Source organism: Anopheles merus, chromosome 3R, assembly GCF_017562075.2.
Source record: "Anopheles merus strain MAF chromosome 3R, AmerM5.1, whole genome shotgun sequence".
Classification (NCBI taxonomy): domain Eukaryota; kingdom Metazoa; phylum Arthropoda; class Insecta; order Diptera; family Culicidae; genus Anopheles; species Anopheles merus.
In genome coordinates this window covers 2,002,078-2,023,235 of record NC_054084.1, presented here as the reverse complement: position 1 = coordinate 2,023,235, position 21,158 = coordinate 2,002,078, and the positions used below count along the sequence as shown (strand labels likewise).

Here is a 21,158-nt window from a genome sequence, read left to right as displayed (position 1 = left end):
CAAATGCACTTCTTTCCACCCCCGTGGTCCGTGCGTGCGTGCGTGTGTTGGATCAGTGCGGTCAGTGTGCATATGTTTTCATTTCCTTTAACATTACCCTGCGCGTTGCAAGATTGAATCCAAACGCTTGTCTTCGGTGCGATGTTTACCGGTGGATCATCGCAACCCATAACATCCGCCGATGGTAAGGATAGTTTTCGTCTGGCTGTGCAACCATGTGCAGGTTCGGGGTGTGAGAACTATTTTTATCACAGCACTTCACTCCACTCCACACTAGGCAATGTTTGGCTAAGTACTGGGTTGTACACACGACAAGCCAAGCCGGTGGCCACTCTTTCAACGGGTTAGAGCGGCGTTCCCCAGCGTTCGATCGTGATGCGTTTATTTTGGCACCGAAATCGCGTCAAGTTCGCTGTCGGGCAGGAATTGATTACCTTGGGACAGCTTGAGCGGGGTGTTCGTTTAAATCCATACGCTCCAACGTTCTTCGAGAGCTACTTAAATGCACCGGTTTGCTATAAATTTGAGAAGTCTTGCATTAGCCCGGTACACGATCTACGCTGGCAGTTGGCCAGAAGGTGTGTTATTCAAGCGATTGAAAGCAGATCAGAAGCACTGGGGGAAGCTTAACTGGACGGCACGGGAACCGTTCTAGCGTACTAAGCGTTATGTTGTTTTATCTTTTAGGTTATTGCGAACAGATTGTTTATATGTTTTCTTCTCTTAAATCTCCCTCATTTTAACACCATTCCCTAGAAAACAAGCGTAACTTCTTGTGATTTTGAAATCCAAAGCACAAACACTCGATAAACATTAATTGGTAGTGCTAGTTGGTCCAGCCAAAGGAACCAGTTCTACGACAGGAATCAGATTTTGAAACGGGGCTAGTTGAGGGTGTACCACACACTACGACCAACGCACCACCCCAGGAAGGCTTTGGTCCGGTGGTGGAGACCCCGAAGTAGCCGGCGTGCCTAAGATATTCGTCGCCCTCGCACACGGCAAAACTGCTGGACCACTTTTCTTTGTCAATCCCTGATCGTTGATAGAACTACATCGGGCCTGTACGCCCATGCGCGATTAGACACAATCTTGCATGAACACACACAGAAACACACGTACAAGCGTACAAGCGTAAGAATGTGGCGTGGAGTTTAGCGGAGTGTTATGTCGCTGCTTTATTAGTTCCTATGCAAATGTGCTGTCTGGTCCGGTCTGGTCTGGGCCAGTAAACGTCTGCGTGGGTGTCTTGTTTAGCAGTGCATACTAATTAAAAAGTGAAAAGAAAAATCGCTCTACTGGAGAGTTATTGGTAGGAGCTAGAAGCGATTGAATACTTGTCTAGTTTTTAAGATCATTAGGTACGCTTCATTTATCCACACAACGGTGTGCACATTTGATTGCTTGGCTAGTGAAACCAGCAACCAGTGACATTGATAGCACTGAACTCAAGCTCAGATCTGCGCTCTCGGAGCTGTCAATGTACTTGCGGTTTGTAATTAATAAAGCAGTTAAGTCTCATCTTCGCTCCGGAGCTTTCCTACAGCGCACCAGTGATTGATGGTATGCCTTTGATTGAAAACCTATTTGAGAGCTTTTTCTCCGAGTTTTTCTCCACCCGCCGCGGGGGGCCGGCGCTTCATGGCGAACTCAGCACGAACTGCAGCGCACACCATGGTACCGGTTGCATGCGAAACGATTTTCGAACAATTTTACCATTAACGCTTGCAGGGAAGTAATTATGATCGCTTCGTTCGCTACATCTACTTCTCACCGTTCGCACCTCACATGCAGCTCGTGGAGCACCTCTCCCCTCTGCTCAAACAAAGATCTCGTGCTCTCATTTATCACTGCGTGTACAGTTAGCGTATGGTGATGGTGTATGTGCACGTGTGTGAGTTTCTAATGCAAGCTGGCGATGGAGCACAAAGCCAAAGAAGCTGAGCTGCAATAAAAGATGCTCACATGGTGTGGCAGCTTGGACCAGCTCCGCGAAACCAATTAAAGAGGAATGGAGCTGCCAGTGGGTTGAGGATGCGGCATTGCAACCGATTTGTAGCGCCGCTGCATCTTAGGATGTGTCGTGTGTGTGTGTGTGTGTGTGTGTGTGTGTGTGTGTGTGTGTGTGTGTGTGTGTGTGTGTGTGTGTGTGGTGTGTGTGTGTGTGTGTGTGTGTGTGTGTGTGTGTGTGTGTGTGTGTGTGTGTGTGTGTGTGTGTGTGTGTGTGTGTGTGTGTGTGTGTGTGTGTGTGTGTGTGTGTGTGTGTGTGTGTGTGTGTGTGTGTGTGTGTGTGAAAAAGAGCGACTAATTTCACCAACGACATGCACGGGGCCGGGAATTAAGTTTCGAATTATTCGTTTGATATGCAGCGGTAGGGTGGCCCTGGTGTGGCCATAAACGTGTAAACTGCACCACACACCACCGTCACACACTGACAAAGGATCCAGCTCAATAAATCGACACCGCAGCCCACAAGCGTCGGAAAGTTCACCATTTGCGCAAAAAAGGTCTGGGATGATGGACAAATTGGCAAAAGGCGAAACTTTTTCTTTTCCTTTTTACCTTTTTGACCCGTGTTGCATGTTCCATTTAGGCGTTCGAACGCATTTTATGACAGGAGAGGCCACTGCGAGGGGCGGGGCATTAATAACCTTTCGTCTGCGCTGTGGCGTTGCCTGAATGTGTGTGCGCACCCTCTCCCCCGGGGGGGAGCGCTCTAGATGTGCACTACCATATGATGTCCGGTTGGAAATTCATCCAATTTTATGATCATCCAGTCCCGATCCAGTCCGTGCCAGAAGGAGAGGAGTGAGGGAGAAAAAAGTTTTATGGCTACGTCAGAGTCCGGGCCGGACTAGCCCAGAGGTTTTGGTTCCGCTTTTCCTGGTTGTTTTCTGCGCAAAAGGGAGACGAAGGAATTTCGTGAAAACGTGTGTGCATGTGGTGGAGCGAGTATTTTTAGAAGATAAAGTCGTTAAATGCGAAACCAATAAGTCTTTATGGTGTTGACTGGCCAAGCGCGCGTTTTCGAAGGATAATAAATACTGGGAAGACTTACGTTTTTTGGGGTCGAAGATGTGGTCTACGTGTGGGATAGAAAGCGTTTCTCCGTTTGAGTACTGCCGCTGGGATACTTCAAACAGTTTGGCATCATCATAAAACCCGGGATTAGTGGATCGAAAACTAAAAGCGTGTTCGCAGCGAGTGATTGGGTTTTGTGCTTTGTGTTTTGCGCACAAGCCTGTATCATTCGCGTAAAACTATTAATTTGCAAATTGCAAATGCGTGCAATAAATTATCACGCTCTCAATTCATCTCAGCACCATTCATCAGCACACAGACACGATAAATCATACGACGGGCGACATTTTGCAGCGGCTCAAAGCGGCTCGACCAATCCACGATCGCCGCCGAACAGAGGCGCGATCCATCGGCCATGCACAAATTTGGCCATGAGCAAAGCGTGCGCGCGAGGCCGCTGGAGAAAAGAACAAAGGCAGCCAGCTTCAGAATGTTTAATCTGCGGGCGAGCCCTGGCCGGGTGTCGATTTCGGTTGAAACTGGAATTCAGCTCAGCTGATTTGTAGTTCGTTCGCATCGCATTCCACACGGTACGATGGCGGTACTGCGCCTCTGCACAAGCTGTTAATCTCAGCCCCAAGCTGGCTCCGTTTGTGTGCCCGTGTGTGTGTGTTTGGTATGAAGGCGGAACCACAGCTTATCGGTGGGAGGCTCTCCGGATTTGTGGTTTCGGGTGGGATTGAGGGCACACGCGAGGGAGGTATTAACCATTATGCATTCACTTTCAAGCGTTGTGCCTGACGAAGCAGCTGCGATCGACTAAGAGAGAGGGAGAGAAAGAGAGGGCGAGAAGGCTACGAACACGTGCGCCGACCGTTACAAACTTGAGACCACTTGAGACGGCGCGGCAAGCAAAAACAAACGGCAAACAAAGAGTGAAATCCCGCGATTTTGGTGCGCTTGAATGAATGAACGTTAGAACAACGATGCTGTTTACTGCCGTTTGCCTTGATAATGGGAATGCCGAGGATGGCCGATGAGGTAGTGTGGCAGGGTAACAAGTAAAAAATAAAAAACAACACGACTGCCGCACAACTGTCTGTAGACCTGATTGACTTTTTAACCTCTGGCAGCTCATCATCTCGTTAATGCAAAACCGCGAGCAGCGTCCTTCGATTGCACTATCGGATGGCGGATCGGAACGCTCTCTTCCGGTGCATCGGTTTTGCGCCAGTGAATGCACTTCGCTGCGACCGTGATTGACAGCCCGTGCGACAACTTCCTGCGGTTAAAAGGCATTGCCACGGGCCGACCGATAACGCTGAGCCGTACGCGCGGGTGGTCATCCTTTTGCAAGGCTTCACCAATCACTAAGACGAGCAAGGTTCAGACGTTCTTGGAAGCGCGATACAGATAGCGTAATATGTTGTTGTCTTTGTTGTCGTTACTGACGGAATCGGATCAAAGACGAGGAATTGATAAACGGCAGCTGGAAACGGCTGGAGGGCAATTACTTACATTGCTCGGCGAGATTTGACGCATTGCCGCTGATAAGGCGCATCGTGAGCCAGATGGTGTACATTGGTGCATATTGGAGTGGAGTAAATGATTGTAAACTAGTAAAGACATCGAGTAAACAACTCTGGCGCTTTCTAAACAAACATGGGTCGGCATTGTGGGTCGTCTGATTCATGATTTACTACTACAGCTGGTTGGAAGCATGGCTTATTAAATGGCACAACAGAAAAACGGGTTTGCCAGCTGACATGGCAAATCTTTGTAATATTTTGATTAGTTAGACGAGTGCTCCGATCCAACATTCAAATAGAAATGAAGCACCATCTGCAGCTTGCTGTCTGACACAAAGCAATTTCCAATCCCCACGTTTTCTTATCGATTTTGTGTCCACTCTGGTCAACCCTGAACCTTGAACTGCTGCTAGAGCTACAAAGAAACAGTCGAGGAACGTTTGCCCAGACGTGACATTCGAATCATGCTCTTCTCATTCCCAACCGGACCCTAGCACAAAAGCGGGGTACCGGCAGAAAATGAAAATGTAATTAATTTTAAATTGGCTTATCCAGGTGCAGGGGAGGACGCAGGGGAGCAGTGTCGCGGTGTCGGTTGATTTGTCTAGAACCTGATCGGCATCGTTGAGTGTTTATAATGATAATTCAAATCACCCTGCCCAGACCAGCTCCAGACACACCCTTTTTCTTGATGCGAATTAGCGACTGCTTGCCAATGCACACCTGTCTCGCAAAGGAGCAGAGGAATGCTCCAATCACATTCTTAGAGATGGACGGAGAATCTGTTTACAATAATAGTACATTGGAGCGTGCCGTACGCCATATTTTTATCATCCAAATGCATTTCCGCTTCAAGGTGTAAATATTCCGAAATTATCTAGTCGCGACAGTGAGCTAATCCCCCTTCCACTCACCGGTGTGTGTGTGTGTGTGTTTTTTTCCCCCGTGGATGGCTCATCGTCAAATAATGACGTTTTGGAACGCCACACTCGCGTGACTCAACGATTCAAGGGAAATCGCGGCGGCGGATTATATGCGCATCGTTTCTTACGAAAGATTCGCTGTCGCCCTGATAAGCTGCTGGCGCACTCATCGGGCGGTTGAGTGTCGAGCCAGACGCAGCACAGTGAGCAGTGAGAAAGTTTGTACCGGGCCCAAAACGCCTGGAACGTGCGGGCTGGAATTATTCGTTGCTAAAAGAGGAAATGTATAGACGCTGCTGAACGTGGCAGCCTGTGTGAAGTGCAAAATGCGAGATGTGGTGGTAAGTGGCGTTCGTTCCGTATCGCATTGTTTTGTAACACCCTCTTGAACAGTGCTCGGAGCGGTTGCAAGCGTGCTGGTCGCAGTACAGAACAATTGCAAATCAAACACACTGGAGGAGGCCAACGGACGCGTGAAGAACTTAATCAAAGCCAGCGTTTTGTGTGTGATTGTGTGTGTGTGTGCGTCTTTATTATATTCGCACTTTTGATAACGATAAGTGACGTTTGACTTTGCAATCTAATGTCGCACAGCCCCGGTGTCGTGGGACGCCCGATAGCGCTCAGTTTCTACCCTGCAGTGCGTGGCGTTGGAAGGCAAATGCCACTCGGTGGGCGAAAGTTTTTTTTCTCTGCATTTCTTCAAGAGGTGCATACAATGTGCAAACCTTATTGTGGAAGCAGAAGTTACGATTCGTGCAAAAGCGGTGGTTGTATTAGGTGTACAACGGTTGCATACTTTTAAGGGAACTGTGCTCAATTAGTCTGCGGTCGAGATGGTGAAGATGTCGCGCAAATCGATCCGCCAGAAGCTGCTCTCATCTAGTTGCCTTTGCCTTTTGCCGCAGAAGCAACAGTCCATCACGGATGTTGAAGAAAAGCTGTTGCCAGCGCCGCCGCCGCCACCATCAACCAAGGTGCTGCCTTCGTGTACAGACATCGACCGTCATCGAAATCACTTCCCTCGTTGGTCCCGCATTATTCAACTCATTCAGATAAGCGAAGTTATCTCATTATCTAATCCTATGCTGCGTGTGTGTGTGTGTGTGTGTGTGTTTGCTTTTGTTTTCGTTCTTGTGACAGATCCAGCTGGACAGTGGGAAGTGTTCGAGAGAGCGCGTCCAGACAACGCAGCAGCTGTACGAGGCGAACCGGCCGGAGCTTGCCGGCTTGAGCGGTACCAGGAACGTCTTCCGAGCTGGCCGCAGCAGCAACGGCACCGGCACCAACATGATTGACGCTCACGGCAACGCCTTACCCCCGCTCAGTCCCTCCAGCAACAACAACACCACGACCGAGCTGGAAAATGACAAACCGATGCTACCGATGACACCCGCAAGTAAGTACAAGACGATTGGTGAATCCCTATAGCTGCTTCAGAAAGGGGGATAACGTTTTTGGGCGTCGTCGTTTTGGCTACTGTCGTGTCTAGAAGGGCAGAAATACGAAAAGTAAATCGATCAGCTTCGCTGACGTTAGTGACGCAAAGAATCGGGTCAAAGCAGGCGGTGAAGCTCTTGTGGTGTCGTTTCGTCGCCTTCGATACACACACATGTTCAGTGAAACGTGTCCTGTTTATGGGTTCAGCTAATCCTGCGGGGATTAGTGTCAGTAACACGTTGCTTCTCGTCGTGCCACAATGCCTCGTGTGCTACTAGGAAATGATCCTAGGCAACACTTGGCGTCGGCATAGTTAGCCACGGTGTAAGTGATTCGATTAACTGCTTTCGGCTGCAACGTGTCTGAATTTATTCATGTGTTTGCAGACACCAGCATAATGCTGATAACGACAGTTCCTGGAAATATGTATGACTTTTCGCAACATAACATTTCCCATTGTATGAGCTCAACGGAAAGATGCGTCCAATTTCCAAGCAAAAAGAAGGTATCCTAGTAGAAAAAGAACTGCAGAAGCAAAAACCTTCCGGTTCAACAAACCTTAGTTGCGAATTTAACGAGTCCCTTCTTGGTCCCGTCTCACTTCCCCAATGCGTTCAACCATGCCAACCATGCGGCACTAATAGGAGCCCAAAACATAAATGAAGCCCCAAACACGTGATGGTGTAACAGTGGCTGGTAATACGTTCGCTTCGCTTATTGTAAATGCCTTATCAATAACAATTTTTCTTTTCCACCACGACTAACCCCTCCCCTCCTTCCCTTTCGCTCACTCTCTCTCTCGCTTGACGTCACCCGGTCGTACAAAGTAACGAAATACGCATTCAATATGACCCGGCGCCCGGCTCCAAAATGGCAATAGAGCCACCTTTTCCATTTCCGAGTAATAACTTCGTTAGGCACCTGGCAAGCCAGTGCCGACTTTCTCAGGTCCAGTCCATCATCATCATTGCCTTCCATGAGTATATCGACATCGTTGTGTCGTGTTGGCTGTTTCGTATCGAGGGTTCGTTTGGGCGCCGTTTTTGTCGTCCCTCTCCAATCGCCAAGGGTGGAAAATCGAATCAGGATGATTTTTCGCTCTATCGCCCGTATGTGGTGCTTTTTCGCACTGTCTCGAGCTGGTAGCGGTTAGGAGAGGCAATTTTGGGGATTCGCCAAAAATTACAACAAAGCTCTATCGACAGTGACTGAATATAACACACGTCGAAGCTATAGGGAGTTTGGTTTTCTATTTTTGTTACTGCTATTTTGTTGTTACGACAAACGTTTGTTATTGTAAAACACATAAAACAAAATGTAAAAAGGAACATCAACGTCAGTAGCATTCGAAGGAGCCGATTGGCCAAAGCCCCACACACAGGTGACCTAAGTTTAGCTTCAACATACCAAATCAATTCAATTATTTTGTTATAGATTTTGTCCGTCCCGCCTTGCGCCCCCCAACATTGCTTTCAATCGGGCTTGTTTGTTAGTTAAAAATAAATCATGAATATGTCGATCCTGTCAGGTAAAGTTCGCTTCCGAGCTGGATTTACGGCCAGATGACAATACCCCACCGCACCGCATCGCCGGGTATCACCGGGTGGAACTGAATAGCTTGCGGCAATCGATGCCTATTATGGCCCTTGTCCGCCCCCGCGGCCAATCGTTCTTGGGGCGAGAGTAAAAGACGCCGTTCTACACTATCGAACTAAATAGCTGCAGTCTTCTTCCTTCGAATTGGTTCAAACGGTAAAAACTCCGCCCGAACAATCAAACCACACATTTGCCGGGCGCACGCCTTCCCAGAACCGGCGATTGCGATAGCGAGGTCCTCGGGGGCTCGATGTGGTCTTGCGGTCTTGTATCGGGCTTCATGAGGGGGAGAGGGGGAAAGATACATGTTGCGTGTCGTAAGGTTCGTTTGGCAGTCGTTATCCTCCATCGAGCGTGTGGGCAGGGGTTCCCTTCCGGCGGCCTGGTTCTAATTCCCGTTCGGGGGTGAGCATAACTAAACTGGCCCTCACCTTGCCCGCTGATATGGGTTTTCGTAGTGTGAGGCCAGAAACCCCAGACGGAAAGTGATTAGTGTCTGAGACTTTGGCAAACCCGCTGGCGAAAGACAGGAGGCCAATTTGCATTTGCCGCCCATAAAGGTAGGGCGTGGTGGGTCCGAACGTACTTCCCCATCACTAGCGGAAGTTGGGTGATCACATTCAATTCCCCCAAGCGACATTACACGGGGGCCGCCTAGATGTCGCTTGTTACAATGTTACGATTTTAGGCAGTGTGGAGTAGCATTTTGGAGCAAAAGTTTGGGTTTTTTTTGGGTAGGAAATACGCTACTTTGTAGCCGGAACTGGCACCGTGAGTGTGGAATTATCTGCAGTGCTGTCGCAGTCAAGCACAGCGGGAGGGGACGCTTTTTGCATGGAACGTGCCCGGTAGAACAGCAATCGAGACCTGAAGCAAGACATCATGTTGGTTTGTCTTCATGTATTTTGAGCAGATGGAATATTCATAAACTAGCAAAGCAGTTGTAGTGGAATTTGTCCGAAAAGAGATATTTGTCCTTGTCCTTCCGGTCTCTCATTATATGGTAGCACAGGTTTCTAATAATAGAACCTCATTTCATTAGAAGGTTTGAAAGGATTCTTTTGCCGACTCATGGTGACAAGTGCAGGAAAGGATATCCTTGAAATATTACATTTCAAGGCCATCGCGGTGTGCAAGATGATTAAGAGATAACTACACTTGTTTATGCGAAATTCACCAACAAGTCTAGTGCCAGAAAATGGTCTTTTAGTTTTCGCTGACGCGAAAGTGACGCCCTGACACGGTGCCAAGCGAAATCCTCTTGCCATGAGTCAGCAGCTAGTAGGCACACGATAACATATAAACACACTACCACTCGTAAACATAACCGTTCGTAGTGTGTAGTGGATGGTCGACCGAATGTCGGAATGCCAAATCAGCAACGTTTCCTCGCTACTGAACCATATACATGCGGCACGTTTACGGCTCTGCACACACACACGGAACCGACCGCTTACAGCTCAGGACGGCACGTTGGCACGCGGACTGCACTTATGCTGCGGTACCATTCAACCGTTTTGGATGATAAAGCAAAGTAAAGCCTTCCGGAGAACGGAGAACGCAGGGAGGCCGCCAGCGACGTGCGGGCGAAGTTGCCACGGGTAGCTTCACGTGCCCGGAGGTTGTGAATTATAAATAACTAAACGCGCACACGAATGCCTTACGCGTCCTGGCGCGGTTCTCGAGAGTTATGTACACCGTGGTACGTCTTTATTATCATCAAAACTTACTCTTCATTTACACCCAGAGGGCCCAGAGGGGGAGCCGGAAATGGTGTGAGCTGGAAAAGAACATTTCTGGAAAGTAGTTGGATAGCTCTCGAGAGCTTTTCTCCGCTTGGGCTGGGTGTGGCCACCGGTAGGAGGGTGTTAATTTAATATTTCCTGTCCGCATTACTCTTCGACAGAGCGAACAACTTCCCAGGAACGGTTTGACTGATTCGTTTGTTTTGTTTCTCTCCTTTCGCCATCTCCTGCATTGCAGAAGCGCTCGATTACCATGGAGTACACTTGACAGACTACGAAAAGCAGGAAATCGAAAAGTACAAGGAAATTTACTATCTCGGCCTGGACGCACGCAAAATCAACGCCAAGCCGGGCGTCGGCGCGAACTCGGGTTTCGATGACGAGAACGGATGCTATCAGAAGGTAAGGAGGAAATGGGGTGCTTCCGCCCCCAGGTAGTCCGCTCCACTGACAAATTGATACATTAACATACTTTCCTTTGCTTTCCGCTTTTTTGTTTTGTTTGTAGATTGTGCACGACCACATCTGCTACCGGTACGAGATCCTGGAGATTATCGGCAAGGGCAGCTTCGGACAGGTGATCCGGGCGCTGGACCACAAAACCAAGCAGTACGTCGCAATCAAGATCATCCGCAACAAGAAGCGCTTCCACCATCAGGCCCTCGTCGAAGTTCGGATACTGGACGAGCTGCGGAAGAAGGACGCGGACGGAAGCCACCATGTCATACACATGCTGGACTACTTCTACTTCCGCAACCATCTCTGCATCACGTTCGAGCTTATGAGGTAAGGGGGGTGCGTTTGTTCGTGTCCTGTGCTGGATGCCATGCAAAACAACGTCGCGGATCGTACACCGCAGGGTCTGATTGAGCAATAGCTCCAGTGGGTCGATTTCCCTACGTCCATATAACGGCACGAGCGACCAACCCGTCATAAATCTTTCCACACCCGATAGTAAATGGCGTGCAATTTGGTAGCTATTAGTGGGAACATGCACTCTGCTCGGCACAAACCATCGGCGATGCGTCTTCTGTAGGTGTAGGTACATAGCTGAAACAGAAACTTCTGTACCTGTAGTCTTTGGGGCAGATTTGTAGAGGTTTCGTTTCTCTTCATACCGGTTACATCACCGCCTCGAGTGAACCTGAAAGTCTGAAAGTCAACCACCAATCTCGGACCCAGGGACACTGGACAGGTTGGTAAAGGAATTTGCGATTGCAAAGTGCAAAGTTTTTCATGTTCTCCAATTGCCCCTGAACTTTTTTAAGGATTCTTTTTTGCGTTTTACATTTTAATACGGTAAAAACGCAATGTATGGCATGTGTTGGGAAGGAAAGAGCGCAGTTTTTCTTCCCGCACAAATCCGCTTAGTGTCGATCAACACGGTGGGTAACTTTTAGGCTTGCCCCCGCCAACTCCAGCTCCAGTGGGGCAGTTCTTTTGCTTGAACCAAGGTACCAAGGTTTACCAGTTAGTTTATGATTTTTTCCCTATTTTACTCGTTAAACTTTTGCCGCTCGTCAGCACAGAACGTGCTCTGGACGTTTCCGTGCGGTCTGGTTTGCGGGAGTGTTTATTTTGATTTTGCCGCTAAAAATAATCCATTGCGAACCGAAAATAAATCCAATATATTTGCCATTTTTTCTCCTTTTATCGAACAAAACCACCTCCACCACCGTCGTTTGTGAATTTGGTTTCTGTTGTTGTTTTGCTGTGTTGATTTCTTTCTCTCTCACCAACACGCGCGTCTTAAATGTGTTTAGTTTTTGTTTTTTCCCTTTTCCTTAAACGTTTGCTTTCAATCTCATTTCCCCTCGCTCAACACACCGGGTAAACCGATTTTCCGATCCCCCCAACATTGTCCCCTCATTGGAAATTCGTCATTTGTGAGGCTTCTTCCCCCGGGGGGTGCCCGGTGAAAGATAGTGAACAGAATGCGCACCCTCATCGCAACGGGTCAACCAACCGAAAAAAAGCCCCAAACCGCAACGTGGCGCATCGTCGTAACATAACCTCGTGCCTCGGTTGCGGGACGATGCGCCAGGGTGAATGGAGCAACGCAATGATTTTTGCCGGTTGGCTGATAGTTTGGGCCAGATAAGCTTGTTTGCCGTAGTCGAAATGTTGTTTTAATTAAATCTTACCTTTCCGCACCCCGTCACAAAGCTTTGTGGGGTGGTGGTGAGCATAATGCTACACGGAGGTAAATGTTTTGCTTCATGATGAATTGCTCGCGATGGCGCGTTTTTTTCTGCTTCTTTTTTGGCTTCTCTGGGCTGTTGTTTCACCGATATCAGCACCGATGATATGCAAATAAATCTCAGCAAAAGATAAATCCACCCTTCTCCATCTGACCTAGCGATGCGGCGGGATGGTTTGCTTTCTTTCGAATGAGGTAACATGCGCGCGTTTGTAGCATTGTTTTGTGATGCGCCGGTGGAAAACGGAAATCACCGACAGAGTTGGTTTTTATGTCATTGGGTCAACATTTAACGAGCCTCAACGAGCCGGATTTATGGGCAGAGTTATGATTGACGGATTGAAAAATTGTATATTGCAATATAGATATGATTCAAAGAATTGCGCACTCATGGGCGCAGCTTTCTGACCCGTGTTTTAATGAGCTTTTAACGATTGATCGGACGATATGTGCGCTTTCTGGTTGGATTACAATCCGTGAGTGTTTTGAATTTGGTTCTTTGTACCAACACGAAAACAAAAATCAAGCCTTTCCGCGTGTGATTCAAACAAACAAATCAAAAAGCTTCATTAAAACACCATCCAATGAAAAATAATCTGATTTCTAGGCTAGGTAGGCTTCATTCTAAGACGCCACACTGCTACTCAGAAATTCCCTCCGTGTTTGTTTTGTAAACAAACAAACCGTTCCCCCTTCTCTAGTTGGTGTTTCTCGTTAATTTACAACTATCTGTCCCTTCGATCGGAGCGTACGATAAACTATTATCCGCCTACTAATTAACTTTAATAAAACGGTTTGCCACAGCTCCTCGACTTTTGGTAGCACGCACCCCATGCTCCGCTGGTTCAATAATTCCAGGCAAAAAAGACACAGAACAGAAAAACTCCTTGTAAACTTGTGGTGTAAACTTTTCCTCCTGCTCCTGCTATAACAATAACGCACCAGCCCCCCCACCCAATGCTTGCGTATGCCGGCAATATGCGTGTGAGCTTTTTGCGGTCAGCTCCCGTGACGCAGAACCGGCGGGCTTAACCTTTGACGCATTGGGAGGAAGTAGCGCAACAAGGACACTGCGGAGTTGGTGCTTGAGGAACGATAAAGTTTTGTAGGTAAAAATGAAAAATCACATCCATTGGTAAACTTGTTCCTCGTACATGGATGTTCACTCTTGTGCTGTGGCAACTACCGTTACATTAGCCAGATGATAGAGTTCCCATGCGTTTGGGATGTTTTTTTTCTTCTTTTTTATACAGACAAACATCGGACGTCATTCAAATCGGACTCTAGGTAGGGGTGGGCGATTGTTGTGCCTCACTATCATAATCTATCGAGCTGCAGTCGAGCTGCTGAATGTTGTCTTGGTTAAGGACAAAGTTTCCGAGACTTTGATGTAACAAGAAACGACTTACTATGGTTGAGATACTATTTTAGTCTGCAACTAAGAATAAACGAGCCGCGGGCGATGTTTGTAACAGCGTGGGAAATCAGCAGCACCAACGCCTCAAAGCCACATCTTATTGACGTGATGAAAATTCATCCTTTTCTTCTCTACCGTCCGCGTGGGGTTGAGCAACTTTTGCATATGTCGCTTTAAGGGGTAGGAAGTTGCCAGACAGAAGGTTACCTTACACGACGGGTTTTTTGCACCGTCTCGTTAAACTTTCCTTTAATTCACCATAATATGTCAAACTTTATCCACAAATGATGTATCATTGCTGTAACGACCTTCATAAATCAACACACACACAAGCTATGGGTGGGCTATGGCTATGGTATCGCAAGTTCCATCTCTCTTGCTTCGGCTTTGACGGTAAATTCGTGGGATATTCTTGCATTATATTTTCTACTGCAAACTTGTGCAATTATGGTCACCCTTTTTGCCGGTGCGTGTCGCTTGCACTGCCTGTACCGTGGGTTTGCTTCTCTATTGTTGATCCTGAAAAGTTCATCGCAACATCGGTTTGTGCAGCACAGGGGACGAATTTCAATCCACCCCAAAGTAAACACAGGACCTCGTGATAATGCACGAGTTGAAGGTCACGGTAGGCAACTGAGCTGGCTGGAAACACAATAGGATGCACTTGCTGTGCAGTCTTTACACGGGCGCGCATGCCATGCTCAGGTAAATTACCCCGTGCAACCAACGTGCTTTGTGAAAGGTCGTCCGCTTTCGGTGTGTCATTTGTTGCAAAAGCTTGTTTAAAAAATTGCCTGCCGTTCAAATAATGTATGGATTATGCCTTTCCCAGCTAATTTGAAGCAATTAGTTATGAGGAAATGCCCGGCCCCGGGGGCAGGTTGGCGTGCCTCCGTGCAATCGCTGCCATTAAGTTGTTTGCCAAAAGGAGGCAACGCTGCGGATCGTTATCATACTGCAAGGATCGGGGCAAAAAGCGTGCCGGGCAAATCCGTAGCAAAAGCACAGCCCCAGCGACCGAAGGAAGATGGGTTTTCTGACCCGACGGTATTAAACAACGCGCGGTGGTTGTGTAGCCTTGGGCCGTCCCGGTATCATTGGCAACGGTGAAAATGAGTGGGCAAATGTCTTACACCACAGCAGAAACCACCAAGTTGCCTTTTCTGTGGCGGGTACGATAAGAGCCGTTCCGGGAAAAGAAACAAATCCTGCCAAGAGATATTTTCGCTATCCAAGAAAAACATACAGCGCGTTTCGGGGCAAGTGAACAATATTCAATGACATAATTATAGACTAACTTTTGCTCATTGCCGGCAAACATGAACCGACGCGTTAATTTTGTTTATTTTTACCAACGGTTCGAACCAAAGCAAATGCGTTTGTTTGCTGGTAATGTAAAAAGTTGACAAAAGCAGCCAAGTCGTTTCGGTTTACTGCAATTAAAAGAATTGGGCCCACCGTGGGACGTTATTTTTGTATACAAACTTTTCCTCACACGAGTTGTTGTGTCATTCTGGTCGAACTTTTCCCTTTCACGCTATTTAACAGTTCCGGTCGTTGCGTTTTATGGCAAATGGGCCCCGTGCATGACATATGGCCGTTAAGCTAATTGATGCATTTCACTAACTTTGTTTGTTTGTGCCTCTTTCCCTCTCGCTCTCTCTCTCTCTTCCCGCGCAGCCTCAACCTGTACGAGTTGATCAAAAAGAACAACTATCAAGGATTCAGCCTGAGCCTCATCAAGCGGTTCTGCAACTCGATCGTCAAGTGTTTGAGATTTCTCGACGAGTTGGACATCATTCACTGTGATCTGAAACCGGTAAGCTTTCGACAGGGGAAATTGATTCCGATTTTGATTGAACGCGCTGATCTCATTGCATCCTTGCTTTTCGCTCCATTTCCACACGAACAGGAAAACGTGCTACTGAAACAGCGTGGCAGCAGCACGATAAAGGTCATCGATTTCGGCAGTTCATGCTTTTCCGACCGGACGGTCTACACCTACATCCAGTCGCGATTCTACCGGTCACCGGAAGTCATCCTCGGCTACCCCTACGACAAAGCGATCGATATGTGGAGCTTAGGTAAGCATCGCCCGCGTTTGCTGCCCTTCCTTTCCCATGGTGCGCTCAAATTCATGACCATGAGTGGGCCTCAGAAAGCGGGAAGTACAGAAGAAAAGGCCCGGGAAATCCAAACACATCCGACCGGGGCAATGGTCTGGCGTGTTTTTTTTATTGGTTTCATTTTATTGTTGAGTTTGTCTTTTGCGCCCATTTTGGTGACACGGCCGAATGAATTTTAGATGATCCTCCGACAGCAAGCAGCGGAAAAACTCTCCCACCCACACGTCACATCACGGGGAGGAATGTTCCCTTTCCGTTGACCTCGTATTAATCGAATAGTGTCGGAAAAGGGAATGAATATTTAACCGAATAATCAATCCGATCCCACGCGCCCAGCCAGCCTGTTTGCGAAACGGGAGCAATGACACGGAGCAAGAAGCAGAGGCAAGAGTAAATAAGGCCAGCAAAGTTTTGTGAGATGGCGAGCATTAAAAATTCAATCGAGAGAATGATTAATGGTGTGTAGAAACCATGGTTTTGTTGGTTTGGTGGGTCAATACAGCACAAATAGGTAGCATTAAAATGGAGCAAATGTATATTGAGATTTAAAAACTTGAGTGCTTACGACAAGCAATAGAACAAATAGGATAAAAACATAATTCCATTTTCCCATTTCACTTCGATGGAGACGCACGGTGTTTCACGATTTGATTCCGATTCCGGAGAATAATAGTTATGCGTCGTCAGCAATTTTGATTGCCACAAGCTACCAATTGCATGTTGGCGAATGCAGGGAAATGGAAATCCATCTGACTGAGCACCGACGGAAGGGGGTGTTCCCGATTGGAAAACAAACAACACACAATCAAGCGGCCTCAGCCTCGGGTTGAGCTTTTTCCAATCTTCGTCACGATCGTTTGCAGCAGCTCTTGGCCCATCCAGCCCCGCGTACACCACATGTGTGTATGCTTCCGTGCATTCTCAGTTTCTCATGCACGTGGAAATAATCGATTGACCTTCCGTCCGGTGGCAGCTCCACCAAAAGCCTCGACACTGGCCGCTTTCTGTCCGTTTCCCCGAGGTGGGTGAATGTGGGTCTGCAATGCGCTTCGCGTGCAAATTATGTGACCACCCGCGCCCACTGCAGTGTGTGCAATGGGAGAATGTTTGTTTAATTTTTTATCAACGACGTCCGGGACTGTAATTGAAAATGTGCCATGCGACGAGCATGTAAAGCCACGCGCTGCTGCTCCAACAGTGTTCAAGTTCGCATGGAGAGGATGGATCCTTCACGGAAGGATCTACTTCAAAAGGGGGGACGTTGCATGATTATGTAAATTCCTCGCCAACTCATAACGAGCAAAGGCTAATGAATGTGTGTGTGTGTGTGCGTGAACGATGAGCAACAACGATATGGGAACGTTTAACTGGGTCCGTCTCGGTCGCAGGTACAACGCACTTCACCCGGATCGTTCACTTTATGGTGCATCGTAAAGCAAAAGAAAGAAAAACCCGAAACCATCCAGTGTGGCGGTTTTTGTGGCGCTCTATTTGAATTGTGTGTGTGCTTGTGTGTCTGTGTATTGACGATTGATTCAGGAGGGCACTTTTCGCATTAGTGTTCAATTAGTGTGCGGCGAGGAGCGCGAGGGTGTTGTGTGTGGCCGTGAATAGTAGTAGTGCACCGCGCCACCATTGCCCTTCGCATGCTCAATCGACTGACACCAAATATGCGGCTCTTGAAGGGAGAAGGCAAGAGCAGGGAACACACACATACACACACAAACACACTTAACTCAACACCCTTTTTCACGCCGCTTCTAACCACTTAGTGGTAATTGAATCGAACATGCAACACATATACACATGCGGATGTGTGCGGATGGTTTGTTCCAGTTGGTGGAAGCTCCAGCGAGGTTGGGCAGGGATAGTTGGTCAATTGAACATTCACACTGTGAAGGGGTTAATCCTTTCTTTTCCCCCCTACTATTGTTTGCTTTGTGTAGGTGAAACTAATTTGCAAACTGATCGATGTTGAAAGGGAATTTCACTGCGAGGATGCGCCCTTTTGTGTCATTTCGGGTGATGCGATAATTCTGTTTATCGATTTCATCTCTTTTGGCTAATGTTTTCATTTTCCAAAAAACACTTTTGTCTGACACTATAAACTATAATCAACATCTTTCTTCTTGCTTTCTTTCCCCTCCGTTAGGATGCATTTTGGCCGAGCTGTACACCGGTTATCCGCTGTTCCCGGGCGAGAATGAAGTCGAGCAGCTGGCGTGCATAATGGAAATTCTGGGCGTACCGTCCAAGGAGGTCTTCCAGCTGGCGACCAGAAAACGACTATTCTTCGGTCAGTACCTCCGGCAACGGCAAAAACAAAAAAGAAACCGTCCCCACTGAACGGAAATGGCAGCGAGTGGTGGCCTCGTGACCTGATTATACTTTCTTCTTTCTCCCTTGTCTTGAGGAGCAAAACGGCAGCGAAAAACAAAACGGCAGCAAAATGATTAACAATATTATGTTTCTCTCCTTCTCTCTTCTCTTTTTCTCCGGGTTCCTCGGCCATGTCCCGCTCCATTTCATCGACCATTGCCCGCAACGGCGTACAGATTCACGAGGAGTGCCACGGTGCATAACCAACTCGAAGGGACGCAAAAGGAAGCCAGGCTCGAAGACCCTGTCCCAAGCGCTCCGATGCAACGATACCGTGTTCATCGATTTCGTCAGCAAATGTTTGGAGTAAGTTTTTTCCTTCTTCTTCTTCTGTTTTGTTTATCGAGGTGGGCAAAAAGCGAGGGGAAACATTTTCATAATTATGACTAAAGCAGCACCCGCCTACGAGTAAAGCCCGCGACCGACGAGTCGAGGACCCGTTGAACATTGCCGCCGCGTAGCGGTTTGCTCACGCTGACGTAAAACCCCGGAAAAGCGATTCCTAGTTTTTCCTCCGTTTTCGAGTATTTCATGGCGTGTGAATGAGTGTTTCCTTCATTACGGCGGTTCGGCCGTTTGTTACCCAGTTGCGTGCCAAGTGTGTCAAATTGGGGTTTTGTGTGCTCAAGCCGGTGGCCCGGTGGTTCGGTCGCAAATGGTTAACAAATCGAAAAACGTGCACAGGATTAGCTGTGGCTGACTGGCCTCGCTCGCGACCGTCCTGCTGACCCTGTGGCCTGGTAGGGAAATTCTACTGCAGTCAGTATTTATCGCGCTCTGCCACTGGGCGAGACACGCCGGAACCGGCAACCGTGCTTTGCGTGTTCTAATGACCCCAGCGTAGTAGTAGTAGTAGTGGTAGTAGTCGCAATAATGCAGGAAAAATGTAGCTGCCACAAGGGCGCCTCACAAGTGGATTGGAAAACTGAGCGAATGAATGAAAGAATGACTAAGAAAAGACTTTTTTTTGACAGCTTATGAAGCATATGATCAGTAGGGAGAGTGTATGTTAGATAAACCGGGTTACTAACTCGCCTTTGTCCTCTTTTCAGGTGGGATCCCCATAAGCGCATGACTCCGGAACAGGCGGCCCGTCACGAATGGCTCCAGGTGAGCGCGTCCAAGGCCTATTTCGGCTCCAAGTCCAAGGAGAGCAGCGACACCCAGCTGAACTTCCTACACAAGCAGCAACGATCTCAGCCAATGACACCAAACACCATCCTGCCAGAGATAAAGACTCCCTCCAACCGTACGCTACGGTTTACCAAAGAGCGCGTCAAAGGTAACGCATCCAACCCAATTCTATAGTTGTGTGTTTGTGTGTGTGTTTGCGTGTGTGTGTGTGCGCGTATGAGCTATTCGGTAAACAGTTGGTGCCCTTTTTCCACTCGCGTGCTGTTGTCCGTGTTGAAGCTTTCCACGATGCGTGACGTAACGCCGCACCGTTACTGCAGACGTTACGCGCCGTTGCATGCAAGTCCTTGTGTCTTTGTCCGTAATGCTTGGCTGTCCGCCGGTCTAATGCTGCTTCGAATGCGCGTCCTTGCTTCTCTTTTTCCCCCCGCCATTTCGGCGCTTCCGTAGGTAAAACAGCTAGCAAGCCCACCGACAGCGGCGACGGTAAAGCTTCGGCTTCGGGTGGTGGTGGTGGTGGTCAGAAGCAACCGCTAACGAAGCTGCTCATTAGTTGTACTACCGTAAAGGATCTGATTTCGATATTCGATAAGCAGAAGGAGAAATGAGAACAGTCGCGTGACGAAGTGCTCTTTCACATGCATCTATCGCAACGTTCCAACAAATCGTCCTCATCGCCGCTCAAAACAACGAAACGCAGTGCCTTTTTGCCTTCCATCTGCCATCCTGCCAAAACCGATGCTTTTAACTGCCCTCCCCACTTTTGTAAGCTTTTGCTTTTGCAGGTTAGTTCTACAATGTCTGTTTCGTGTGTGCGTGTGTTGAGGTTTGAGTAGCATTGTCGGGGCTCCTGTTGTCGCCCTTCATCATATTTTTCGCCAACTGAACTGATGTTTTGCATCACATCACACATCCTGCAACAAACCGAGTTTTGCACTAAATGTTGTATGTGTGTGCGTGTATGTGCCCCATCTATGCGCCGTGTGTTGTGTGGGTATGCAAACGCGCCATAAAGTGCTTGCCGTCTTTGCTTTCCTTTCGCACAAAAAAAAAAAAAAAATAGACCATCAACAGAACGAAGACCAACCAACAAACGTTTTGTTCTCATCCCCTTCTTCTAGACCTATTGGAAACGACACCCTTTGGACACTTGTTAGAATCTGAATTGTGATTGATGAATTAGTTGGAAGTAAAGCAAACAAAACGTAAGGAATTGGCTAGATAACGGTTGCTTCATTCAAATTGCTTGCATCCAGAAGCGTTCTTGTGCGAACTAAGTGGCGGGTGGTGATCATGATTCATTTGTTTGTGCAGTGTGACGTTACATTTGTCGTTCATAAAATCAGCATCGTCTCGGAAAATTGAAATACCAAACACAGCGATCTCTTTGAAATGAAGTAGTTTTGCTCGATTTGTACTAATATTGCTCGACTCTGTAGCTCCGATTTTTTAAAGTTATCTGATATTTTAAACCTCTCTGTGTTAAACCATTCGGCTGACGTTCTCTCTCTATTACTTTCTATCATTTCTATGTTCCGACTGCTCTACAGACTAACCCATTCTCCTTCAGGAGTCGTATCAAGTGTGATAGAATAGAGCCTTCAAAGGTATGGATTTCATACTCTGCATGCCCCGAATACGCATTCCA

General features: G+C 47.8%; 1 protein-coding gene across 8 annotated transcripts in view; it reads left to right on the top strand.

Annotated features, from left to right (window-relative positions):
• LOC121595999 (dual specificity tyrosine-phosphorylation-regulated kinase 2) overlaps nucleotides 1–21,158 on the top strand; it is a 58,484-nt gene that overhangs the window by 34,689 nt on the left and 2,637 nt on the right. The window contains exons 3-12 of one of the 8 annotated variants that reach the window (XR_006005229.1): nucleotides 6,617–6,872; nucleotides 10,493–10,656; nucleotides 10,763–11,040; nucleotides 15,552–15,690; nucleotides 15,784–15,955; nucleotides 18,150–18,293; nucleotides 18,553–18,682; nucleotides 19,429–19,658; nucleotides 19,961–20,295; nucleotides 20,632–20,646. Coding sequence is in view for 5 of the 8 variants with exons in the window: in XM_041920536.1 (XP_041776470.1) it covers nucleotides 6,310–6,450; nucleotides 6,617–6,872; nucleotides 10,493–10,656; nucleotides 10,763–11,040; nucleotides 15,552–15,690; nucleotides 15,784–15,955; nucleotides 18,150–18,293; nucleotides 18,553–18,682; nucleotides 19,429–19,658 (1,654 nt within the window). In the remaining 3 variants the exon portion in view is untranslated. Of the gene's footprint in view, nucleotides 1–5,638; nucleotides 5,815–5,853; nucleotides 6,500–6,616; nucleotides 6,873–10,492; nucleotides 10,657–10,762; nucleotides 11,041–15,551; nucleotides 15,691–15,783; nucleotides 15,956–18,149; nucleotides 18,294–18,552; nucleotides 18,683–19,428; nucleotides 19,659–19,960; nucleotides 20,296–20,631; nucleotides 20,716–21,060; nucleotides 21,118–21,158 lie in introns of those variants that run through there. The other 7 variants (XR_006005231.1, XR_006005230.1, XM_041920541.1 and 4 more) reach the window with 7 other exon arrangements.